Raw genomic sequence first — 27,269 nt, forward strand, 5'->3', positions numbered from 1 at the left:
AAATTAAATGAAGAGATGTGTGTGTGTGTGTGTGTGTGTGTGTGTGTGTTTGGGGCTGGAGAAAACATAAAACATATCAGTTTATTACTTAAAAATACCGTGTTTCTCCGAAAACAAGACCTAGATGGACCATTTGCTCTAATGCATCTTTTGGAGCAAAAATTAATATAAGACCCAGTCTTATTTTACTATAAGACTCAGCGTAATTATAATATAATGTAATATAATGTAATGTAATATAACATAATATAATATAATAATATAATAAATATAATATAATACTGGGTCTTATATTAATTTTTGCTCCAAAAGACGCATTAGATCTGATGGTCCAGCTAGGTCTTATTTTTTTGGGAAACAGGTTATTATGTGTGATAAAAATATAACATATAACACTGTTAAATGCCCCAGGCCTTTTAGATATATTTTTGATGATGTCATTCTAACATTCCATGTATTATTTAAAATTATGTCCTTTCTCTTTGCATTAAATGCAGAGTCTTAAGGCTTAAGCCAAAGGATCACTTAATGCAAGCAAAAAAGATTTCTGGTTTTCAAGAATGCCTGATGATTTTCCTCTTTTCATCAGTAATAATTTTCTGAGACCTTATATTTCTTTTTTGCCAAATACTGGTGCTTTCATTTTTACATTTTTCACTTACTTTTATAAAATTATTTTCTGGCTTTCCCAACATTGCTCGGGAACGTCATTAACTGTCCTTTACTATATCAGTGCCTGATATTACTTGACCTAGAGCTTGTCACCAGAATTTGCTCCTGTGAAAAGCAGCTGGATTTCCAACTCCAACACTTGTCATTCAGAGCCTTTGTTTTTGTGCCTTTCAACTTGAGATTATGCTTTTAAGTTATACTTGAAATCACATTGTTTTCTTTGTCTTTGGCTTCTTTTTGGGCTTCAGATCCTGCTGTTCTAGAAAATGACTACCCAGGCCTTTGGAGGTCTACCAAAGAAACTTTGCTCTAGGAAAGATACCATCCATGGTGGTAAGAAGCTCTAAATGGATGTAATGTCTGGTTCTATTTGTTGTACTCCCTTGTTCTCCTCCAAGATCACTCAGTTGTTCACAGGGACAGACTTGAATGGAATTAAGTTTGGCCCTGCAAATGAGTAAATGGAGACATGTTGGAAACTACTATCCCTGTGTGCCTCAAGCCCCTAAGGGTGAAATAACTTCTGCTATTCTCCGGAGCACACAATTATTTCTGATTTACTATCTCGAGAGGGAGTTAGACAACAGTTTTCAAGTTTCCACTTGTCCTTTCCACTGTGATAGCTCTAACCCCACTAAGGCTAAGGAAGAAATGTCAGGATTCTGCAAACCTCTAAGTATATTCATTCCCATTATACATGAGGGAGTGAGGAAATAACCATTTTGTGGGTGAGGATACCATGGATGGACTGTGAGTAAGGCTTTAGTCAGTTACACCAAGATAGGTGTCAAAACACGTAGATATTTATAAGAATTCTACATATTAGAAGTACATTTTGAAAATTATTTATTTTATCATTTGCTGTTTCATTTTTGACATCTTACAATATTTTGAAATTTTACATATTCCTTCTTCAAACTTTTGAGTACAGAAACTTGCAAAGAAGGAAATAACAATCACTTAAAAGTCCACCACTGAAAGTTAACTGCTTTTATCATTTCAGTGAATATTTTTTTCTAGTTTTCTCCAATACATTGTTAAGGTTTTGCCCAACAGAGGCTTTAAGTGAGTATTATTCAAATCTACCCATCTCTAAATGTCTGCCATTTGCTTTACTATTTAGAACTTCTTTTATCCAAGATTTTGTAGCCAAATTTTCTATTGAGAATTATCATTTATTTTTTCCATTTAACTTCTTATTAAAGTAGAATACTTTTTGGCTTAAGGTATAAAGTCACATTATGAGTTATTTATTTTTAAGTAGTTAATTATGCTATGTGTTGCATAATCCTTTATTTTTCCCAGTGATTTATGATACCAAAATTACATAGTAAGTGTCATATCCATGCTGGTCTGTTTCTGGACTTCTGTGATATGTAAATGCCTCTGTTATTACTGTTTTGACTATTGCAGGTATAATAAATTCTAGCATATGCTACCCCATACATTAGCCAGCCCCCCTCACTCCACCATCCTCCCTTTTCGAATCACTGTATTTATTATTAATTTCTAGATACATTTGTAACTCTTTTCCAAATTCCTCCAAAAGTATGTGGTTTTTTTAACTGTAGTTACTACATCAGTTATTCTACAAATTGATTGCGGGAAGAGTTGTTATTTTTAATACTATTCAATCTTCCTATCCAGAAACATCCTCTGTATCTACAATTGTACAAATATGCTGAGTCCTTTTAAAATATTTTGGTTTTCTTTTTCACATTTTTTATTACATTTTATATTTAGTAATTTAGTACCACAATTGTAAAAAGGATCCATTTTCTCCATTATAAATTTTCTTTATTTATCTTACAAGATAATCCAGGAATTATCTTGGGATTTTTCTTTTCCTTTGCTCTTGAATCAAGCAGATTCCTTAAAACTGTGTCACTTTCATGGTAATATCTTCCTGCTTTGCTTCTCTTGAGCCTTTTTTCCTGGTAAAAATACAATGAAACCAACCAACAAACATGAAAATGGAGACATCAAATAAGTACACATATCCTGCATTCTTTAGAGCAAGCTTATCCTTTGCCAACCAACTTTAGTATAAACCATGACCACTGCCCTGAGGGTTTCAGTAAATCTTCAGGCTCCCAGGGCAAGACTGGGGAAGGCAGCTCAGATAGTTTCAGGCCAAAGGAATTTGGAAAAGTCAAGGACAATATACAAAAGTTAAAAAAAATCCTCTCCAATTCTTGATCATTTAAAATACCAATATTTACCACTCCTTTTCCTCTTTCCTCAACAATTCCATTCACAGTGAAAACCAGATGGTCTGAATCTCAAAGGCAGCACAACAGGACTCCTTCCCTTGAGACATGCTGTCATTGATGAGAGGGGCTCTTGTCCTCTCCCTGATCTCTCTCAGATTCTTCAGTGACCAGGGCAGTCCACAGACCTACAGGAACCAGTAGTCCAGAGACCTGACTGCACTTACTGGGCTGAGGGCTGCCAGGAGTTGAGGGATGAGCATCTGGTGTTTGGATATGTGCATGTTTGTAAAATACCTTCAGAGGTGCGTACGTCATACCAGGGCATCTAGTTTGGGCCTCTTCACCACGAAACCTACTAGTGCCCGCTGGGCGGAGCTGGTCTGTGTGACCTAAGAGCCTTGGATGAGTCTGAGGTCACTGTGGGGAGGAATGAGGCTATAACTAAACCAAACGCACTGACCACATGGAAATTGTCTAGGTCTAACCCTGCCTAGGGGACCGTGGTCTCACTCAGGTTTTGAACTTCCTTATCACAGATCCATAGCACATACGCTGTCCTAAGGGACAGCCAGGGGCATTACTCACTCCTTTTCCACATCCTGGATGGAGTCAGGCAGAGGCTGATTCCTGGTTTCAGGAAGGAAGAAGACGAGAAGGCAAGCGAGGATGGAGAAGACTGCGTAGGTGATCCAGGGCAGGTGTGGGGAATACACCGTTAGGATCATCAAGAGGGGGGCCAGGGCTGCCCCAATATTACCAGCAATTGTAATGATTCCTGTAGCTGTTGCCCTTGAAGTGCAAAAAATACAAAGATAATCTGGTAAAAATCCGCACGTGTCATCTGTGACTGATTATTTTGCTTTGATCATGAGAGACACCACATCAGTGTTTAGACATGTGAAGACTGACTCCTACTTTTCACATGTTCTCTTATTTGCTTGCAATTTTTTTCCAGTACACAAGTGCCTTAAGACGTATTTTCATTATTTAAAATATACGCTTACGCACAGCATCTATCTTTAGTGGTTCAGTAGAATATGTGAGCTGATACATTAAAGGGCCTAACCCAGTGCCTGGCAAAAGTCAGCTTTAAATAAACTTTGCCTACAAATCGTTGTTACATAATTCATAGCTTTTGATAACTAATCAGTCTTAGTTTTCTTCCCACTTTAAGTGTTAATTGGCTGAGAAATGTCTGTATTGACCCTGATAGAGTTTCCATGAGATTGTGTACCTGATTACAGTGGGGATTAGTTCATTTCCATGGGTACAAGAACACATGACAGACGCAGAAGAAAATCCTACTCCCAAAGTTGACAAAGCCACACGCAGGGTCTGCATTTCTGGAGAGGAAGACCAGTGAGACTCAGGAAATCTGAGTTGATGGAATCAATGACCATCCCCAAATTATTAGTGTAAAAGACACTATTTAAGATGTTTGCATGTGTTAAATACATCGTAGAGAAAGTGCACAGAGGCAGGGAACGTGCAGTGACTAATAGCTGAGAAATGTGACTTATCTATATATAAGAGCATAACTAGAGAAATAAAAAACCTGAGATATTGCATCAGCTCTCCCTACATATCAGAAATTTGCCAAAGATGGAGAGGGGAATGTGAGCCCAGCAAGAGTTTGCTTTCATTTATTCTGTCCAATGTCTCCTCTGCTTTTCCTGAATAACGTAGGTCTGTCATGTGAGGACTAAGGGATGTTAAGACTCAGAGATGTGAAGAGCTTAAAACCTGGGTGCATATACAGCATTGACTTGGGGCCAGTACTGCAGTAGAGAGTAATAAAAGAATGGGACTCATGTTGATAGATAAGCTGGAGAGTAGGTTTATCTAGAATAACATTTGAAGATTCAAGAATAAGGACCAAAAAAAAGAAAAAAAAAGAATAAGGACCTGTATTGGAGAAGAGAAATAGTTAGACTTTGGATACCTGTGAAAGGAAGTTTGAGAGAGTCAGTTTCCTACCCAATTAAAACCAAAAAAAAAAAAAAAAAAAAACAAAAACCAAACCTCATGAAAGTGTTACAACATTGGAATGGGCTCTATTATAAGGCAGCAAAGTTTGATCATTGTTGACACTGAAAATGAGGAGAGAAGCCCACCAATCTGGGATCCTGTCAAATTCATCATTGCACTGGGAGTTAGGTGACCATGGTGACCACCTGTGTTCCCCTAGTCATTACATCTGACCACTCAGTATTATAAAATTCATTCTAAGAGAGGCTGTAACTGCTTAATGCGAAATTCCTGATGTCTACTTCCCTGCTTGAAGGAAGAGATTTTTCTTTCCTTGGAATCAAAAAGACTTCCTCAAACTAAGATTGCAGTTATGGTGACCAAACACAAGGAGTAAATTAGAATCAGGGAGTAAATTGAAATCGAAGCTGTAGTAATAAGAAAGAGCCCAGACAGAAGAAGTGACAGGATTGTATCCTCACCTCAGATACAATTATATATAACGGACACGATACTGTCATTTATAATTACAAGTGTGATCGGCCAAAGGGCAAGTGATCATTTGTTCTCTTCGAGAAATGGTCAGGAATAAATGACACAAATTACCAGCTATTTCTCAGGTATGATAAAGAAAACCATATGTCTGAATTAACTTTTACTGACCTTTGCCTCTTCTCAGCCTCTTCATGGCAGAATCTTTCCTAAATCCTCAGATTGCTTTTGGGGTATCGTTAGAACCACATTCTCCCTTTCCCTTTGACCTCAGTAGGTGTGAGTACGTTCCCTGAGAAATAGGGGGAAGATAGCTCCTTTCTTCAGTCTGTGCTCTTTTCTCACCTGGTGGCACAGAGGTGATGGCCAGGATGAAGATTCCCATCAGGAACATGAAAAGCATCTGGGTTACTCGACGGCCCAGCTGATTCAGGGCCAAGAGTGCAACATAATTGGCCGGCAGGGTGACGATGCCAAAGAGAACCTGGAACAGGAAAATATTGCTCCCCAAGTACTGCAGGTGGAGAACCAGGCCATAAAAGGGCACTAAGATTGCAAATCTGTGGTGAACAAAAGATAAAAGGTAGACATCAGAAGGTTTAAAGCCAATGTCGTACAAATGAGGATAATATTGTTAGCCAGGCAACCGGTGGTTGGTGTTAAAGTACAAAGGCACAGTCAGTTTTGTAGAATACATCTTTACATGTAATGATTTGAAAACTGTCATAAAATGTTATGTGATGACGGAGGTCATCACTGGTATTAAGTTTTGGCGGGGGGTGGGGCATGTTGTCCGTGAGGATACATAATGGGGCCCTTCTAGGGTTTTAGATATATTTATTTCTATATCCTGATCTGGGTGATGGTTGCATATTTACTTGTGTAAATATGTATAAAGCTGTATGTGTTTGTGTACCTTACTGTTTGTAATTTTCCCTCAATTAAAATGGAAACAGAGAAATGCAAATCAAAACCACAATGAGATAGTACCTTACACCTGTCAGAATGCCATCATCAATAAATCAACAAACAACAAGTATTACCAAGGATGTGGAGAAAAGGGAACCCTCATGCACTGTGGTAGGATTGCAAATTGGTGCAGCCACTATGGAAAACAGTATGGAGGTTTCTCAAAAAAATAAAAATAGAAATACCTTATGACCCAGCAATTCCACTCCTGGGTATCCAAAGAAAGCCAGAGGACTAATCAAAAAGATACATGTGTACCTGTGTTTATTGCAGTGCTATTTACAATAGCCAAGATATGGAAACAACCAAAATGCCCATCAGTAGATGATTTGATAAAGATGTGGCCCATATATTCAATGGAATATTACTCTGTCATAAAAAAGGATGAAATTGTACCATTTGCAAAAACATGGAGGGACTTAGAGGCTACTATGCTAAGTGAAATAAGTCAGATACAAAAATATAAATTTCGTATGATCTCACTTATATGTGAAATCTAAAGAACAAAATAAATGAGCAAACAACACAGAAACAGACTCATAGATACAGAGAACAAACTGATGATTACTAGATGGGAGGGGAGTTAGGGGGTTAGGTGAAAAAAGTGAAGGGATTAAGAAGTGCAAATTGGTAGTTACAAAATAGTCACAGGAATATAAAGCACAGTATGAGGAATATAGTCAATAATGTTGTAAAAACTACGTATAGTGTCAGATGGGTACTAGACTTATTAGGGTTATCACTTTGTGAGGTATATAAATGTCTAATCATTATGTTATTTTGTACACCTGAAACCAAAAAAAGAAAAGAAAATGGAAAGAAACAAGTGAAGAAACTTAAAGCCAAAATCTGTATGATGACTGAAGTTCTCAACCTTGGTTTCCAGTGATGAGCCTGGTAGGGCGATGTGATAAACCACACTCCTCGTATAATCAGTTCTGTGTCAGTCTTTTCATAACCCTTAGACTGTCTCTAAACACCGCAATTATCCTTCTGGCTTCCTCATGTTTTATCTCCAAATCAGTCCCACACGTTATATCCTTTGATAAAGAATAGAGTCATGTCTCCACTATTTTAACATCCCTCATGATGGTGTGAAGCCTACCTCACAACGGACAGGAGACAGATCCTTTTACGCATGTTGGGCGTGCGAAACAAGTCACACACAGGAGGTTGGATCTTTGCTGCTTCCAGCTCCTCCTGCATGGTGGACCTCAAAACCTTCAACAACAAAAACAAACTGTTCAGTTGTCACAAAAATGTAGGCATTGTGAGCCCCCCCGCCCCGCCCGCCGAAACAGAGGACAAGATAGACCACTTGCTGTTACATTTAGTGGAAAATATAAACATGAAAGATACATTGACAGGTGTAAAAGTGGTGTGAAAGGTGAACTAGGGAGTTAAAGAAGACTTAGGGAAATTATGTAGCAACAAGGATATATATATATATATATATATATATATATATATAATTTTTTGTAGGCAGATAAAGGATATTTTATTGAATGATGACTCTATGTACTGGAGAATGGCTAGAAGAGCTGAGTTTCAGTACAGGCCACTATGTACAGGTAAGAGAGGTGGAGCTTTATTTCTCAGTCTCTTCTTCCTTAGACAGAATCTTGATTTCTTCTTTCTTGGCCTAGAACCACTCTTCACGGTGTTTGCGTGTGTCCTTGGTCTTAGACCTGCAGGTCAGTAAGAAGCTTCTTGTGAACCTGTCTGCCTTCAGCTTGTAGATATGTTCCATGAGAATCTTTTTGTGTTTGAACATGTTACCCTTCATTTTCAGGTACAGGCTGTGATATATGTGGTGGTCAATCTTCTTAGATTCATCGTATCTTCTGAGCAGTTGGTGAAGAATTCTCATTCTCTTCATCCAGGTTACCTTCTCAGGCATTCGAAAATTAGCAGTAGTGCCCTTTCGCTTTTAGGAATGGATAGTCACAGGCTTCCGGATGATCAGCCTATCTTTGAGCAGCTTCCAAGTCTGCTGACAGGAGTTGGCACGGGTGATGCCATTGGTCTCATTGGGGTCCAATCAGATCTTTTTTTTTTTTTTTTTTTTTTTTTTTTTTTTTTTGCCACAGTGGAGGACACTGGAGTTAAACCTCTTCCGAAGCCTGACCATACTCATTGCTGCGGCCACAGCGACGAAAGGAAATAACTCACAAAAAGGACATATTAAACATGAGATTTAAGAGGGCTGCAAGGCATCAGAAAGGGCATGTATGTTAGAGATTCAGATCAAGAAGGGAATCAAATGGATTATGGTCCAAAGCTCCATTTATGCCAGATGGACATGAAACACTAGGAAATTAAGCTTGGGTCTCAGCTGGCTGTCCTTTGCAGAAAAACTGTTTGTCTCGGTAAAAAAGAACATTTCCTGAGAGTCTTTATTCAGTCTATTTGAGGGAAATCCTGGCATATTGTACCCCCATGAATGAGAAGTCTAGAATTAAGTCTGAGGATGAAATCTGGGGAGATCTTGGCATAGAATGATTTATACCCAGAGCTGGTTATGACCTGGAGTTACTTAATGACCCTACAACAGGCTAGGTATAAGCCTTGAGGAAGGCAATTGAATATTTCTAAACCTCAATTTCCTTGTCATTAAAAAGAAGAATAACAAGAAGTAGAAGAATCAGGAGTAGAAGAAGTAGGTGGAGAAAAATAATAGCACCTCTCTCACAAGGATTTCGTAAGCCACACATGAGGTCACAAATGTGCACAGGGAATTAGACTCAGCACACCTCAGATACTTATTTATTATTCAGATAATATGAACTTAATTCTCATCCGACTTCTACAAGTGAAACAATACTAGGAAGTGAATTAGAAATATTCCATGAGGAAGGGAATTCAGAGACATGAAAGGCCACCTTAACTGAGGACCAAGAATGTCATTTCAGGACCTACACACTAAAAATTATAAGACATCATTAAAAGAAATTGAAGAAGACACAAAGAAATGGAAAGATATTCCTTGTTCATGGATTGGAAGAATCAACATAATTAAAATGGCCGTATAACCCAAAGCAATACACAGATTTAATGCAATCCCCACCTAAATCCCAATGGCCTTTTTTCAAAAATAAAACAAAAAATCATTAGACTTGTATGGAATCACAAAAGACCCCAAATAGCCAAAGCAATTCTGAGACAAAAAGAACAAGTCTGGAGGTATCACACTCCCTGACTTCAATTTATATTACAAGGTGACAATAATCAAAACAGTATGGTATTGGCAGAAAAACAGACACACAGACCAATGGAACAAAATTGAGAAACCAGAAATAAATCCACATGTATATGGGCAGATAACTTTCAACAAAGGAGCCAAAAAAACACACCACACCATGGAAAAAAGAAAGCGTCTTCAATAAATGGTGCTGGAAAAATTGGAAAGCCACGTGCAAAAGAATGAAACTACAAAAAGACTCCACATCACACATTGCTTCTGGTATGGCAATTTCTTTCAAATAAAAACATTATGGTGTGTCCTTATCCACCTTATTCACCGGATATGGCACTGTGTGACTTCTGGCTCTTCCCCAAGTCAAAATGACCATGAAAGGTAAACGTTTTGAATCGATTCTGCACATCAAGGCAGCCATGATAGTACAACTAAAGACACAAAAGAGGACTTCCAGAACTGCTTCAGAAAGTGGCAAGAATGATGAGATAAGTGTGTTCGAAGCTAGAGAAAGTATTTTGAGGGGGATTAATGGCAATGTGTCTTTTACTATAATAATTTTTTAAATTTAAACATTCACTGTATTGTTTGATCACACCTTGTAGACTACTATTTGTCACTATACACAAAAATTAACTCAAAATGGATCAAAGACCTAAATATAAGACCTGAAACAACAACAAAAAATACACAGAAGAAAACATAGGCATCAAACTAATAGACCTTGATTTTAGAGAGGATTTTATGAATTTGACCTCAAAGGCAAGGGAAGTAAAAGCAAAAATAAATGAATGGGACTATATCAACTAAAAAGCTTCTGCACAGCAAAAGAAACCATCAACAAAACAAAAAGGCAATTAACCGAATATAAGAAGATATTTGCAAACACCTCTGATAAGGGTTAACATCCAAAATATATAAAGAACTCATACAACTCCACAACAAAAAGCAAACAATCCAATTAAAAAATGAGCAGAGGACCTGAACAGACACTTCTCCCAGAAAGACACATAAACGGCCAACAGAGATATGAAAAGATGCTCAACTTCACTAGCTATGAGGGAAATGCAAATCAAAACCACAGTGAGATATCACCTCACACCTGTTAGAATGGCTTCTATCAACAAGAGAAGTAATAAAAAATGTTGGAGATGTTGTGGAGAAAAAGTAATCCACATACACTGTTGATGGGAATGTAAATTGGTACAGACGCTATGGAAAACAGTATGGAGGTTCCTCCAAAAAATTAAGAATAGAAGTATCATGTGACCCAGCAATCCCTCTCCTGGGTATCTACCTGGAAAATTTGAAAACATTTATCTGTAAGGATATATGTACCCTTGTTGCAGCATTATTCACGGTGGCCAAGACATGGAAGCAACCAAAGCATCCTTCAATGGATGATTGGATACAGGTGTGGTGCATATATATATATATATAATGCAATACTACTCAGCCATAAGAAAAAGATGAAATACTGCCTTTTGCCACGACATGGGTGCATCTTGAGAATATCCTGCTAAGCAAAATAAGTCAGATGGAAAAAGTCAAGAACCATGTGATGTCACTCATGTGGGATATAAAACAGAAAGCAACAAATGAACAAACAAACAAAAACTCATAGACACAGACAACATTATGATGGTTACCAGAGGGAAAGGTGGATGGGAGAAGATAGAAGAGGCTGATAGGGGTCAAATATATGGTGACGGAAGGAAACTTGACTTTGGGTGGTGAACATACCACGCAATATACATATGATGTATTGTGGAATTGTACACTTGAAACTTATATAATCTTAGTAACAAATGTCACCCCAATAAATTTAATAAAATGAAAACAAAATGAAAAAAGAATGTCCTTTCAGTTGCAGAACTACCTTGAGTAGCAAATATTGGACTCATGCTTTTGGAAGAGCAGAGTCATGATGCCATCTCCTCCATCTAATCAGAAACCCATGACCACAAGCCATTGTCATGGGTGGTGTTGTAAGAATGGAATCCAAGAATACCTTCAATTTGGGCCAGAAGAGGGCTGCAATGCCTGCGAGACTGAGTTTAAATTACTTCTAATATGAGAGTAAAAGTTTAGGATGTCCTGAGGTTATTTTATATGGGCCATTCATTTTTGGTGAGCAAGCAGAGATGTGAGTAGTGTGTCTAGAAGTATTTAGGGAGTCAATGCCCGCTCACTTACTGGAACTCAAGGAGCTCCTCCTTCCTTATTCAGGGAAGAGGAGGTTCATATTCAATTGGGAGCCTGTTGGATCTTCACTTTTTAAATAAATTTTTCTCTCTGATTTTCACTTCATTTGTTAGTTAAAACACACACACACACACAAAACTATTTGTGCCAATCATAACACTATGAAGGGGTGAAAAGCATGAAACAGGCTCCTGTCTGAAGCCTTGCCCAGCGGTGTCCTGGAATCAGTGCGCACAAATACACAAAATCCCTTTGTTAAATTTTTAGGTAGTTTATGAAGCAGTTGCTATCATCTTGGTAGCTTGAAATCAACTATGGTGGTAGTACTCACACTACAGAAATTGACAGTCACCACAAATCTGAGATGTGTAGCTTTTGTTTTCTCCTCTAATGTTAGGTGTTAAACGTTTAATAGCACACCATTGGCTTGGCCCCTCTGCACTTGTTTGGACTGCTCTCAACTGCAAATTTAATAATATCCCTGCTTGGTTTAAACCTGGCTATTCTACCTTAACCCGTAAGACCCATTTCAGATATAACTACCTCCAAAATCATTCAATGCCTGCCGTCCAGGTTATGCATTCCTCCTTGGTATTCACATTCCACCCTTGATTTACTTCAAAGAGACTTTATCAAGTCCATTTACTTGTTGAGTGTGATCTTTCTGAAAATAGAAGCTGCAGACCTTTTTTGCCCTGTCACAGGATCTGTCACCAAGTAGTCACAAAATGAATTGGGAAGGAAGAGAGGAAAACAAATAAAGAGGAAAGGCAGAAAGGGTGAAAGAAGCTAACTAAGGATGGAATACATTTAGACACTGAAAGATCTGAAATTCAAGGACCAATATAGGTATAAAACATCAATTTGAAGAGCTTTGGAACGATGTCTGTGAATGAAATCAGAGATAGAGGACGTTGGCATATATTTCTTCAAAATTACAATTTATGGTATTCAGATAGAAAAATTTCTTAACGAAGTATAGTTGGGAAAACCCTGGAGTTTTGTGGATGTAACAGAAACCTGCAGAGGAGTCAGTAGAGAAATTTGCATTAGTCTCTCATTGTTACCATGTCCCGCACAATCACATAAGTGTGCCATCGTTGACTTTATAAGGATCAAGTTTCAATTGAATACTTTTCTTATGGTTTGACTGGGGAATACACAGGGGATCCTTTAAGCTGTGTGGAGAATGAAACTCAGACTGGGCCGGTGTGGACCATGAATTCTTGGGTTTCTACTGGGTCTGAAACACTCAGTACAATATAACTGAAGATTGAAAAAGACTGCACAAGTCACACTGGAATGGGAGAAGAAAAATGGGCAAAGCAGAGCATATCCAAGTTTGGAACGTACAGAATTTAGAGCAGAGAGGAATCGAGATAAGACCATAATTGCATTAAAAATCCAGAACCAATAAAATGCAATGAGCAGGAAAGGAGGAAGGTCTATTAGAAGATGAAAAAGGCACCGCTCTAAGGATGGAAAAAATGGACCTGACAAAGGCTAACTGGAACAACTTTGACCTAGAAAGTGCACCAAGGGGAAGGCATAAGAATGGCAGCCGTGAGGTGGGCTTCTTGAGTTCTCCTCTGGAACTTACCACAAATTGCATATCTATAACCCATCAAAGGACTCTCTGCTCGTCACAGAACAGCTAAGAGACTTGTGTGAGGATTACTTGAAGGTGGGCAAACTGGGTGAGCAGGGGAAGAGGGAAGGAAGCAGTGTGGAGATGAGGCCCACATCTGGGGCAGCAGTGACACGGGGCCCCAGAACACAGACAGGAGATTGCAGCAGCTTGGCTCTGGGCTCCCTCCCTGCCCCCCACAGCTACTCTCTCCTGCCCAGAGAGCTGCATGTCCAGGTTTGAGGCAGTAACCTCAGCTGAGACATCCAGCTGGGCCCTAGGTCAGACAAAAAGCAAACTCCATACTTGGGCCCCTCTCCCACAGCAATCTCATCCCCTTCCCTTCCAGAGTCTCAAGCTGGTTCCTGAACTGAGGAGTAGTGTCAGATTACAGAGGGGCTATAGGGCTCAGTACTTGGAAAAAGCTGGCTTGCCGCTGTGACATAGGGAAGAGCCTAGGCACTGAGACAAACGGCAGCTGACTTACCAGTCCCACCTTTTCTGGGTTGCTCCTGGCAGGGCAATTACAGCTGTGGAGACACATGCAGGGGTCAGCAGCTCAGAAACCTCACATCCCCACAGCCCCTGACAGAAGAAGTACCCTAAGACTGAGGAGACCTGTGTACAGGGAATAAGCCCACCTCTCAGTGGCTGGCTGTGGTGCTCTCAGCACGCGTTTGTGCAGGAGAGAGCAGATACTGCACTGACTTTGTAAAAACTACCATCCACACCCCACAGCCCCACTCATCTAACTGCAGTGCCAAGGTCACTCTGGACACCAGGTGGCTGGCTTTGCCTCCACAAGACTCAGAGGAGTCTTTGTACAGCAGCGGATAACCTGGAGATAGCTTGGTGGATTTAAGCCAAGACTGGCACTGCTTTTTTTTTTTTTTAAATTTATTGTTGTTGTTTTGTTTTAGTATTATTATGATTTTTAGCATATATATTCTCCCCCTTTCTCTCTCTCTTCTTTTCTGTTTTCTTTTCCTTTCCCTACTTTTCCTCCCTCTTTCCATTTTTCTGTATTGATTTGTGTGTGTGTGTGTGTGTTTGATATTTTTGCCTGTGTTGAGCGTTGGTTATGAGTTGTTTTTACATGTGAGTATATTTGTTTTTTTCTTTGTTGTTGTTGTTGTGCCTGTTGATTTGTTTTGTTCTGAAATTGCCCTACACCAGGACCCAGCCCAAGAGGCACAAGATTCAACACACCCAGAAGCCAACTCCAAACCAAACCAGAGTACTACCGGGTTTGACCTACAAGTGACACACCCAGAGGGAATTCTCTACAGGCACAAGAGCCCATAGAGGCCAAACCATAGAGGGTTTAAGTGGTCAACCCTCACATAGCAGAACATCCTGCTGTGAGCAGAGCCAAGTCTCACAACTAGTCAGTCTAGGAGTCAATCCTACCTACTGACAAGCCAAAAGCAATTAAAGCTCAACTTTAACAGGAGAATACACACAACACAAGGGTCACCTCTGGAGCACATGAACAGGAGAATAGGGAAGTGGTGCAAGTCAAATATAAAGGACACATACTACATAAGATAACCCAGCAACGACTGAGAACCCTAGGGGATCTACCTAATACATCGAAGCAAACACAGAGAGTCAGCCAGAATGGGGAGACAAAGAAACATGTCCCAAATAAAAGAACACAAGAAACCTCCAGAATTGAAACCAAATGAAATAGAGGTAACCAACCTATCAGAGACAGAGTTCAGAACACTGATGATAAGAATGTTTAAGGATCTTAGTGACGACTTAAAGAAGGATAGAGAAATCATAATGAACAACCAGTTAGAACTACAGAACACAATTACTGTAATAAAGAACACACTTGAAGGAATTACCAGCAGGTTAGATGAAGCAGAGGATTGAATCAGCAACTTAGAAGACAAGTTAGCAGAGATCACCCAAACGGAACAGCACAAAGAAAAAAGAATAAAAACCAATCAAAATGGTTTAAGAGACCTCTGGGATAACGTCAAGAGCAACAATATGTGCATCATAGGAATACCAGAAGGTGACGAGAGGGACCAAGGCATCGAGAACATATTTGAAGTAATAATGACCAAAAACTTCCCTAAACTGGTGAAGGAAACCAACATACAAGCCAAGGAAATGCAGAGTTCCAACCAGGATAAACCCAAACAGGTCCACATCAAGACACATTATAGTTAAAGTGGTAAAGATTAAAGACAAAGAGAGAATCCTAAAAGCAGCTAGAGAAAGACAGCGGGTTACATACAAGGGAACTCCTATAATACTATAAAATGACTTTTCTACAGAAACTTTGCAGGCCAGGAGGAGTGGCAGGAGGTATTCAAAGTGATGAAATACAAAGACCTACAACTTAGATTGCTTTATCCAGTGAGGCCATCATTTAAAATTGAAGGAGAGATAAAGAGCTTCCCAGAAAAGAATAAGCTAAAGGAATTTACTACCACCAAGCCAGCATTGCAGGAAATATCAAAAGGGCTTCTGAAGCAGAAGAAAGATGAAAACAATCTAACTACAAATAAAACAGTGCCAATAACTATGTATCTATCAATAATTACTTTAAATGTAAATGGATTAAATGCTCCAATCAAAGACATAGGGTGGCTGAGTGGATAAGAAAGCAAGACCCTTGTATATGTTGTATACAAGAGACTCACCTCAGGTCAAAAGACAGGCTGAAAGTGAAGGGTTGGAGTAAGATATTTCATGCAAATGAAAAAGAGAAAAAAGCTGGAATTGCAATACTTATATACGACAAAATAGACTTTAAAATGAAGAATATATTAAAAGACAAAGATGGGCACAACATAATAATAAATGGATCGATCCAACAAGAGGACATAACCCTAGTAAACATCTATGCACCCAACATAGGAGCACCTAAATATATAAAACAGATATTGACTGACATAAAGACAGAGATCAACAGTAACACTATCATAGCAGGGGACTTCAACACACCTCTGACAACAAGGGACAGGTTTCCAGACAGAAAATCATTATGAAAACAACAGCCTTAAATGACATATTGGACCAGTTAGATTTAATCGATATTTTCAGAGCATTTCACCCCAAAGCTGCAGAATACATGTTCTTCTCTAGTGTACATGGAACAGTTTCCAAGATAGATCACGTTAGAACAAAAATCAAGTCTCAATAAATTTAAGAAAATTGAAATCATACCAATATCATACCATAGCTCTGACCACAGTGCTATGAAATTAGAAATCAATTACAAGAAAAAAACTGGAAGACACACAAATACATGGAGCCTGAATAACATGTTACTAAACAATGAATGGGTCAACAATGAGATCAAGGAAGAAATCAAAAAATATCTCAAGACAAACAAAAATGAAAACACAATGACCCAAAAATCTATGGGATGCAGCGAAAGCAGTCCTAAGAGGGAAATTCATAGCAATGCAAGCCTACCTAAAGAAACAAGAAAAATCAATAGTTTATCCTTATCCTTAAGGGATCTGGAAAAAGAACAGCAAAATAAGACCAAAGGGAATACAAGGAAGGAGATAATAAAGTTCAGAGTGGAAATATATGACATAGAGACAAAAAAAAATACAAAAATCAATGAAACCAAGAGCTGGTTTTTCAAGAAGATAAACAAAATTGACAAACCATTAGCAAGACTCACCAAAAAAAAAAAAAAAAAAGAGAGAGGACCCAAATTAATAAAATCAGAAATGAACCTGGAGAAGTGACAACATACACCACAGAAATAAAAAAAAAAAATTAGAAATTACTATGAGTAAATATATGCCAACATATTAGACAATCAGGAAGAAATGGATAATTTTCTAGAAGCACACAACCTTCCAAGACTAACTCAAGAAGAAACGAACCTGAATAGACTGATTACTACCAGGGAAATGAATCAGTAATCAACAAGCTCCCATCAAACAAAAGCCCTGAACCAGATGGCTTTACAGGTGACTTTTACAAAACATTCAAAAAATAATTATCACCTATCCTCAAACTATTTCAAAAAATCCAGGAAGGAAGGCTCCAAACACTTTTTATGAGGCCACTATCACCCTGATCCCCAAATCAGACAAAGACATTACAAAAAATGAAAACTACAGGCCGATATCCCTAATGAACATAGACGCAAAAATCCTCAACAAAATATTAGTGAACAGAATTCAGCAATACATTAAAAAGATCCTACACCACGATCAAGTGGGATTCATTCCTGGTATGCAAGGTTGGTTCAACATCCACAAGTCAATTAATGTGATACACCACATTAACAAAATGAAAAATGAAAATCATATGATCATATCAATAGATGCAGAAAAAGTATTTGACAAAATCCAGCAGCCATTTACGATAAAAACTCTTAAGAAAGTGGGAATAGAGGGACCATATCTCAACATAATATCTCAACATAATATAGGCTATATATGATAAACCCACAGCTAATATCATACTCAATGGAGAGAAGCTAAAACCATTCCCCTTAAGATCAGGAACAAGGCAAGGTTGCCACTTACTCCACTTTTATTCAACATAGCTCTGGAAGTTCTAGCCACAGCAATCGGACAAGAAAAAGAAAAAAAAGCCATCCAAATTGGTGCAGGACGCAGACCTAGCTCAGTGCTCTGAGCTCGCTGCATCCCGGTACTACCACAGCTGCTGGAGAGGGAAGAACTCGGACTGCTAGGACTCCACTAATGGCCCACAGGGCTGAGGGGGCAGCATATAACACGGCTGAACCCAACGCTCACGGCAGAGACCTCGGAGAAAAGAATGAGGGAAGAAGGCTGAAAACGGTGGTTTAAGCCCTCACTGCAGAGCAGAGAATGGAAGCCTTAGGCACTGAGACTAGTGGCCCCCTCCCTACCCTCCCAGAGCTTGCCCCACCCCCACCTGCTCGTGCTAGAAGCAGAACAGTAGCAGTGTCAGATCAAAAAAACAGAATATTTGCTGTTCTGAGAACTGTGGACTGCAGACAGAGATTTGCAGCCCAACTAGTTTCGGCAAAGGGGAGGGAACTGTGGAAGCAGGACCAGCTGTGGTGATGGTCACCACCATTGCTCTGGGCCACCTCTCACAATTCACCCCACCCCTGGCCCCACCTATCTGGGCGGATCCCTGCAGGAGGAAACAGAACTGCTGAAACATACGGGCTCTGACTCTGGCACAGGAAGAACCTTGGAACTTCAAAAGCTCTCTGCATACCCACACGGACACTGCACCCTGTGGCCCAGGTGAACCATTAACAGAGGAGAAGCCCATCTCCCAGGGAATCCCCCCATTGTGTAAGAAGCTGAAATAGTGCAGAGAAAACATAGCACTGCCGTGTGAGAGAGAAAAAAAAGGCTGCAGTCGGAGAGAAAATAAAACATTCTACTAAAAAGTACTGGAAAAGAAAAGAAAGACCTCTTCCCATCAACCTGTTGCAGAATCCACTCCTGTAGATGTCTAGGAAGAGAAATAATAAATCAGTAATTGTCATGAATAACCAAGGCAACAAGACAGCTCAGAAAGAAAGTGAAAAGTCTCCAGAAAAGGAACTCAAAGATATGGAAATATGTGACTTAAATGACAGAGAATTCAAGATTGCAGTTCTGAAAAAACTCGCATCTTGAGATGCGACTTGCATCTTGAGATGCAAGAAAACAAACACTGAAAGGCAGTTTAATGAACTCAGAAACACAATCAAAGAACAACATGAGCATTTTATGAAAAAGATTGAAATTTTAAAAAAGAACCAAATAGAATTTCTGGAGATTAAGAACTCAATAGAAGAAATTAAGAATGAAATAACCAGCTTAGGTAGTAGAGTTGAACAGATGGAGGAAAGAATCAGTGACATCGAAGATAGAATCCTGGAAATGACATGGATGGAAGAGAGAAGAGACTTGAGACTTAAAAGAAATGAAAGAACTCCACAAGAACTTTCTGAATCCATCAGAAAGAGCAATATAAGAGTAATGAGCATACCAGAAGGAGAAGGGAACAGAGAATATATTCAAACAAATTGTTGATGAGAACTTCCCAAACTTGTGGACAGAAATTGATCCTCGAATCCAAGAAGCAAATAGAACACCTAATTACCTCAAGTCCAACAGATCTTCTCCAAGGCACATTGTATTGAAGCTAAAATCAACGACAAAGAAAGAATCCTCAAGGCAGCCAGGGAAAAGAAGACGATAACCTACAAAGGAAAGCCCATTAGTTTATCATCAGATTTTTCAGCAGAAACTCTACAAGCCAGGAGGGAGTGGAACCAAATATTCAAACTAGTGAAAGAGATAAATTATCAGTCAAGAATAATATATCCAGCAAAGATATCCTTTAGATATGAAGGAGGAATAAAGACCTTTCCAGAAATACAGAAGCTGAGGGAATTTTCTAATACACGACCTGCACTACAAGAAATACTAAAGGAGGCTATTCAACTACGATCAACAGGGACAATTTGTGGCAACCAAAACATTAAAAGGGGGAGAGTAAAGGCCTGAAACGGAATATGGAAATGGAGAAAGTAAGCGTGCTGAAGAAAATGGAATACTCTAAATATCAAACTTTCTTTTACATAAACTTACGGGTAACCACTCAAAAAAAAAATCCAGAAATGAAATATATACTGTAATAAAAGAAGAAACAGATGGAAACATCATAGAATACCACCACACAGAAATAATAGACAACAACAAAAAGGCAAAGAAACAATGGAGACACAGCCTTACCAGAAAACTATAGATAGAATGACAGGAAATCCTCATGTATCAATAATCACCCTAAATGTAAATGGACTGAACTCACCAATAAAAAGGCACAGAGTAGCAGATTGGATCAAAAAACTAAACCCTACCATATGCTGTCTCCAAGAGACACATCTCAGCTATAAGGACAAGCATAGACTCAAAGTGAAAGAGTGGAAATTGACACTCAAAGCAAATGGTACCCAGAGAAAATCAAGTGTAGCAATAATGATATCAGATGAAACAGACTTCAGGGTGAAAAAGATAACGAGACAAAGATGGACATTTCATAATGGTAAAGGGGACTATACAACAAGAAGACATAACAGTCATCAATATTTATGCCCCCAATCAGGGAGTACCGAAATATACCAAGCAACTACTAACAGAACTAAAGGGAGAAATTGACCAAAACACAATTATACTAGGGGACTTACATACATCATTCACAGCTATGGATAGATCATCCACACAGAAAATAAATAGCAAAATAGCAGCCCTAAATGACACATTAGATGAAATGGACATAATTAATATACATAGAGCACTTCATCCTAAAATATCAGACTATGTATTCTTTTCGAGTGTACATGGATCATTCTCAAGGATAGATCATATATTGGGACATAAAATCAGCCTCAGCAAATTTAAGAAGATTGAAATCATACCAAGCATATTCTCTGATCACAAGGCTTTGAAATTGGATATAAACTGCAAAAAGAAGGCAGAAAAGAACACAAAGACATGGAGATTAAACAACATACTTTTAAAGAACGACTGGGTCAAAGAAGAAATTAGAGGAGAGATCAAAAGATACATAGAAACAAATGAGAATGAAAATACATTCTACCAAACTTTTTGGGATGCAGTGAAAGCAGTTTTAAGAGGGAAATTTATATCATTACAGGCCTATCTCAAGAAACAAGAAAAATGCTAAATAAATAACCTCATGTTACACCTTAAAGAACTAGGGAAAGAACAAATGAAACCCAAGGTCAGCAGAAGAAAGGAAATAACAAAAATCAGAGCAGAACTAAATGAAATAGAGCACAAAAAGACAATAGAAAAAATTAATGCGACAAAGAGTTGGTTCTTTGAAAAGATTAACAAAATTGACAAACCCTTGGCTAGACTCACTAAGATAAAAAGAAAGAAGACACTAACAAAATCAGAATGAAAAAGAAGAAGTTATCACGGACACCACAGAAATACAAAGGATCATCCAAGAATACTATGAAGGACTATATGCCACCAAATTCAATAACCTAGAAGAAATGGAAAAGTTATTAGAAACATATAGGCTTCCAAGGCTGAACCATGAAAAACTGGAAAATCTAAACAGACCGATCACCAGTAATGAAATTGAATCAGTCATCCAAAACCTTCCAAAAAGCAAAAGTCCAGGAGCAGATGGCTTCACTAGTGAATTCTACCAAACCTTCAAAGAGGATCTAATACCAGTCCTGCTCAAACTCTTCCAAAAAATTGAAGAAGGGACAGTACTCCCTAACTCATTTTATGAGGTCAACATTAACCTGATACCAAAACCTGGTAAGGACAACACAAAAAAAGAAAACTACAGACCAATATCTCTGATGAATACAGATGCAAAAATCCTAAACAAAATTCTAGCAAATTGAAGACAACAAGGCATTAAAAAGATTATTCATCACAACCAAGTGGGGTTCATCCCCGGGGTACAAGGAAGGTTCAACATCCACAAATCCATCAATGTGATACATCACCTAAACAAAATAAAGGACAAAAATCATATGATTATATCAATTGATGCAGAAAAAGCATTTGACAAGATACAACATCCATTTATGATTGAAACACTTAATAAAATAGGTATAGAAGGAAAATACCTTCACATAATAAAGGCCATCTATGACAAGCCCTCAGCTAATCTCATAATTAATGGTGAAAAACTGAAGCCCTTTGCTCTACGTTCAGGAACACGACAGGGCTGACCCCTCTCACCTCTGCTTTTCAACATAGTGTTGGAAGTCCTTGCCAGAGCAATCAGGCAAGAGAAAGAAATAAAAGGCATCCAAATTGGGAATGAAAAAGTTAAATTGTCACTCTTTGCAGATGACCTGATGCTAAATATAGAAAACCCTAAAGACTCCACCAAAAAGCTATTAGAAACAATCAATTAATACAGTAAAGCTGCTGGCTACAAAATCAACGTACAAAAGTCCATTGCATTCCTATATATAACACTGAAATCTCAGAAAAAGAAATACAAAAAACAATCCCTTTGCAATTGCATCAAAAAGAATAAAATACCTAGGAATAAACTTAACCAAGAAGGTGAAGGACCTATATGCTGAAAACTATAAGACATTTTTGAAAGAAATTGAAGAAGACACAAAGAAATGGAAAGACATTCTGTGCTCATGGATTGGAAAAATCAACATAGTTAAAATGGCCATATTACCCAAAGCAATATACAGATTTAATGCAATCCCCATCAGAATCCCAATGGCATTTTTTAAAGAAATAGAACAAAAAAATCATCAGATTTGTTTGGAACCACAAAAGACCCCGAATAGCCAAAGCAATCTTAAGAAAAAAGAACAATACTGGAGGTATCGCACTCCCTGACTTTAGCTTGTACTACAGGGCTACAATAATCAAAACAGCATAGTGTTGGCAGAAAAACAGACACATAGACCAATGGAATAGAATTGAGAACCCAGAAATAAAACCACATAAATATGGACAGATAATTTTTGACAAAGAAGCTAAAAACATACAATGGAGAAAAGACAGCCTCTTCAATAAATGGTGTTGGGAGAATTGGATAGCCATGTGCAAAAGAATGAAACTGGACTGCTATCTGTCACCATGTACCAAAATTAATTCAAAATGGATCAAAGACTTAAGCATAAGACCTGACACAATAAACTGCATAGAAGAAAACATAGGTACTAAACTTATGAACCTTGGGTTCAAAGAGCATTTTATGAATTTGACACCAAAGGCAATGGAAGTAAAAGCTAAAATAAACAAATGGGACTATATGAAACTTAAAAGCTTCTGCACAGCAAAAGAAACCGTTGACAAAATAAAGAGGCAACCAACTGAATGGGAGAGGATTTTTGCAAACAGTGCCTCCGATAAAGGGCTAATATCCAAAATATACAAGGAACTCATGAAGCTCAAGAACAACAAAACAAACAACCCAATTGAAAAATGGGCAGAGGACCTAAAGAGACATTTCTCCAAAGAGGCCATACAAATGGCAAATATATGAAAAAATGCTCAACATCACTAATCATCAGAGAAACGCAAATAAAAACCACAATGAGATATCACGTCACCCCAGTCAGAATGGCTATCATCAACAAGACAAATAGTAACAAGTGTTGGAGAGGCTGTGGAGAAAAAGGAACCCTCATACACTGTTGGTGGGAATGCAGACTGGTATTGCCGTTATGGAAGGCAGTGTGGAGGTTCCTCAAAAAATAACGAATAGAATTACCATAAGACCCAGCAATCCCTCTTCTGGGTATCTACCAAAAAAATCTGAAAACATTTATACGTAAAGACACGTGTGCTCCAATGTTCATTGCAGCTTTGTTTACGGTGGCCAAGACATGGAAACAACCAAAATGTCCTTCGATAGATGAATGGATAAAGAAGTTGTGGTACATATACACAATGGAATAGTATTCGGCGTTAAGGAAAGATGATATAGGAGCATTTGTGACAACATGGATGGATCTTGAGAGTATAATGTTAAGTGAAATAAGTCAGACAGAAAAAGCAGAGAACCATATGATTTCACTGATATGTGGTATATAAACCAAAAACAACAAAAGAACAAGACAAACAAATGAGAAACAAAAACTCATAGACACAGACAATAGTTTAGTGGTTTCTAGAGGGTAAGGGGGGAGGGGGGAGGGAGATGAGGGTAAGCGGGATCAAATATATGGTGATGGAAGGAGAACTGACTCTGGGTGGTGAACACACAATGGGATTTATAGATGATGTAATACAGAATTGTACACCTGAAATTATGTAATTTTACTAACAATTGTCACCCCAATAAATTAAAAAGAAATCCCAATGGCATTCTATACAGAAATAGAAACAACAGTCCTTAAACTCATATAAAAACACAGAAGACCCCTAACAGTCAAAGCATTTTGAGCAGGAACAATGTTAGAATAATCAGGACATTATATGTTTTGATTTCAAAATATATTGCCAAGCTACAGTAACCAAGGGTATGGTCCTGGTATGAAAACAGACATATAGACCAATGGAACAGAATAGAGAGCCCAGCCATTGAGCCATGCATATACAGTCAATTCATTTTTGACCGTGGTGCCAAGAATTCACAATGGAGATAGAATAGTGTCGTCAATAAGTGGTGTTGGGAAAACTGGATATCCACATGAAAAAGAATGAAATTGGAAACTTATCTTACACTATACTCAAAAATCAATTCAAAATGGGTTAAAGACTAAAATGTAAGACCCAAGACTGTAAAACTTCTAAAGAAAACATAGGAGAAAACTTGATATCTGTCTTGGCAATGATTTCTTGGCTATGACAGCAAAAGCACAGGCAACAAACAAAAATAACAAGCGGGACTAACATCAAACTAAACAGCTTCTACACAACTAGGAAACAATTAACAAAATGAAAAAGCACCTATGGAATGGGAGAAAATATTACAAATCATGTGTGTGATACAGGGTTCACATCCAGAATACATAGGGAACTTCTACAAGTCAATAGCAAAAAAGCCACATCACTCAATTTAAAGATGGGCATACAAAGTGAATAGATATTTCTCCAAAGATGACACAAATGGCAAACAGGTACATGACGGTGTTCATCATCACTAATCATTAGCGAAACTCAAATCGAAACCACAGTGAGTTATCCCTTCACACCAGTTAGGATGACTATTATTAAAAAGAAGATAAGTGTTGGAGAGGATGTGGAGAAAGGGGTGCCCTGTGCACTGTTGGTAGGAGTGTGAAATGGTGTAGCCACTATGGAGACAGTATGGAGCTTCCTTAAAAAATTAAAATTGGAACTATTCTATCATCCCATAATCTCTCTTCTGGGTAGATATTCAAAAGAATTGTGAACAGGCCCTTGAAGAGATATTTGCACATGCACGTTCATTGCAGAACCATTCGCAATAGCCAAACCATGGGAACAACCTAAATGTCCCTCAATGGATAAATGGATAAAGAAAATGTGGTATTACACACATATTCACCCACAAAAAAAGAAAGAAATCCTGCCATTTGCTACAACATTCACTATGCTTGAGGACATTTTGCTAAGTGACATATGTACAATATTTATAATTATAAATATAATACTAAATGACATATATCTGCCTGTGCTGAGTAAAATCTCTGGGTCCAGTCCTTTCAGCAACAGCATATTCTGTCTTAATGTTAACTCAAGCAATGTTGACAGCCATTGAGAACCAGGGAACTTAGGTAAGAAGACCTGTGTTCCCACCCTTTGTTCCTCGTAGGGACACCAACTAGTGTACGACAGGTACACTAATCTTCCCGGCGTCCCCTAAGCAACGCCCTTTCCTGTTCACCTCCATGGTTAGGCTGTCTCCAGCATTCTTTATTCCATTCTTGTGTGCAGCTTTTCTAAGTTCCTTTAAGCCCTTTTCGGGTTTGTTGGTGATAATCAGCCACCGAGCAGACTCTGCCAGCCACCTGATCAAAGAAGACAGAGGTGCAACCAACTATTATTTGCCCGTTTTTCACACATCCTGTGTCCTGAAATGCCTCTCCCCTTCCATCTAATGCCTACCCTTTGTTTTGTCATACCAGGGAATGTCAACTCATGGTCTCTTGTACCATAACTGGGAAACTGTGAGGATGAATGCTCCATCAAGTGAGGACAACTTCACTGCTGGGAACGTACGGTAGGAGTCATATTGGCCCCCCTTTTATTCAAGGGGACCTTACCAGTTTTAGCAAATAAAAATAGCGTGCCAAGTTAAATTTGAATTTAAACAGTGAATGTGACTCTAGAGTATAACTATGTCTCATGTAATATTTTAGACATACTTACGCTAAAAAGTATTTGTTGTTTATTTGAAATTTTACTTTAATGGGACACCCTATTTTTATCAGGTTAGTAAATAAAAATACAGAACTCTCAGATAAATAGAAATTGTATATAAACAATAAATAATTTTTAGATTAACTGTGCACCATGCAGTATTTGGGATATTATACCAAAAAAAAATGTTGTTTATCTGAAATTCTAATTAAACTGAGTGTCCTTGATGTTATCTGGCAATCCTACCTGTTCTGCTTCTTGAATTGTATATAAGGCACAGATGAATAGAGCATGTGTTCAAATGTTGACCAAGGACCAAGGACCTGTACCTTGCTTCCCAGGATCTTCTAAGACAAAGGAAGAAAGACAGCTTATACCTTGAGGCAAGAAACAAGACAAATAATGGTGCAGTAAGCACCAGCTGAAGGATGTGCCAGTCTCGAATGACAAAAGCCAGTCCTCCCAGAAGCATCTGTCCCACAGAAGCAAAGCAGATTGTCATTGTCATTCCCATGGCTTGGAATCTGGGCATTGTCCATTCAATAACTGAAAGAAAACACAAACAGGATTTTGACTTCAAACAAAGCTGGAATTTCAAAGTCAAAAGGAGGGCTTGGAAAAGGTCAAAGATCCAAAGTTTTTACTTACTAAGCAAAATGTTATTTGTCAGGATGCTGCTGATACAAAGGCCAGCCCAGAAGCGTAGCAAGCAGTAAATGAGGAGGGTGGGAGAAAAGGAGGCACAGATGTCAGCAATGGTGAATTGGAGGAGACACCATTTGAAAATTAACCTCCTTCCAAACCTGAGAAACAGGAACAGGTTAGATATGGGAATAATAACAACTTGCTGTAAAAATTATCAAAAAGAAAGCACACTTGGAAATGGAGGTGATGTTTTAATAAGTGAAACTTTGCCCTTGAAACTTTAAAGAATCAACAATAGATCTTCTCAGAAGCAACCCTCCTGTTTGTAAATAGATACTCGGTATAGCAAAGCTTCTCAAATCTGTTGCCCGTAAATCTTTGAGACCAATTGAAACCATATAAGACAGGCTGCAATACAGTAGTATGCTTTGATCCACGGTTTTGCTTTGCATGGTTTCAGTTACCCACTGACTGCCAACAGCAGT

The 27,269-nt window shown here is 38.4% G+C and overlaps 1 protein-coding gene and 1 pseudogene across 4 annotated transcripts in view; both read right to left on the reverse strand.

Moving 5' to 3' along the window:
- Positions 1-1,502: 1,502 nt before the first annotated feature.
- LOC308504253 (organic anion transporter 7-like) overlaps positions 1,503-27,269 on the reverse strand; it is a 32,348-nt gene continuing 6,581 nt past the window's right edge. Inside the window, exons 3-10 of one of the 3 annotated variants that reach the window (XM_081064479.1) lie at positions 26,788-26,942; positions 26,517-26,685; positions 25,664-25,787; positions 7,420-7,535; positions 5,691-5,905; positions 4,120-4,228; positions 3,471-3,674; positions 1,503-2,606 (exon numbers count right to left, since the gene is read on the reverse strand). In XM_081064479.1, the coding sequence (XP_080920605.1) occupies positions 2,546-2,606; positions 3,471-3,674; positions 4,120-4,228; positions 5,691-5,905; positions 7,420-7,535; positions 25,664-25,787; positions 26,517-26,685; positions 26,788-26,942 (1,153 nt within the window). In that variant the 3' untranslated portion in view covers positions 1,503-2,545. The remainder of the gene's footprint in view (positions 2,607-3,470; positions 3,675-4,119; positions 4,229-5,690; positions 5,906-7,419; positions 7,536-25,663; positions 25,788-26,516; positions 26,686-26,787; positions 26,943-27,269) is intronic. The other 2 variants (XM_081064480.1, XR_013994335.1) reach the window with 2 other exon arrangements.
- On the reverse strand, positions 7,903-10,556 carry LOC308504275 (large ribosomal subunit protein eL19-like; annotated as a pseudogene). Its single transcript has one exon. The product of its transcript is annotated as a large ribosomal subunit protein eL19-like (transcript).

Source organism: Rhinolophus hipposideros (assembly GCF_964194185.1).
Source record: "Rhinolophus hipposideros genome assembly, chromosome: 10".
Taxonomy (NCBI): Eukaryota; Metazoa; Chordata; class Mammalia; order Chiroptera; family Rhinolophidae; genus Rhinolophus; species Rhinolophus hipposideros.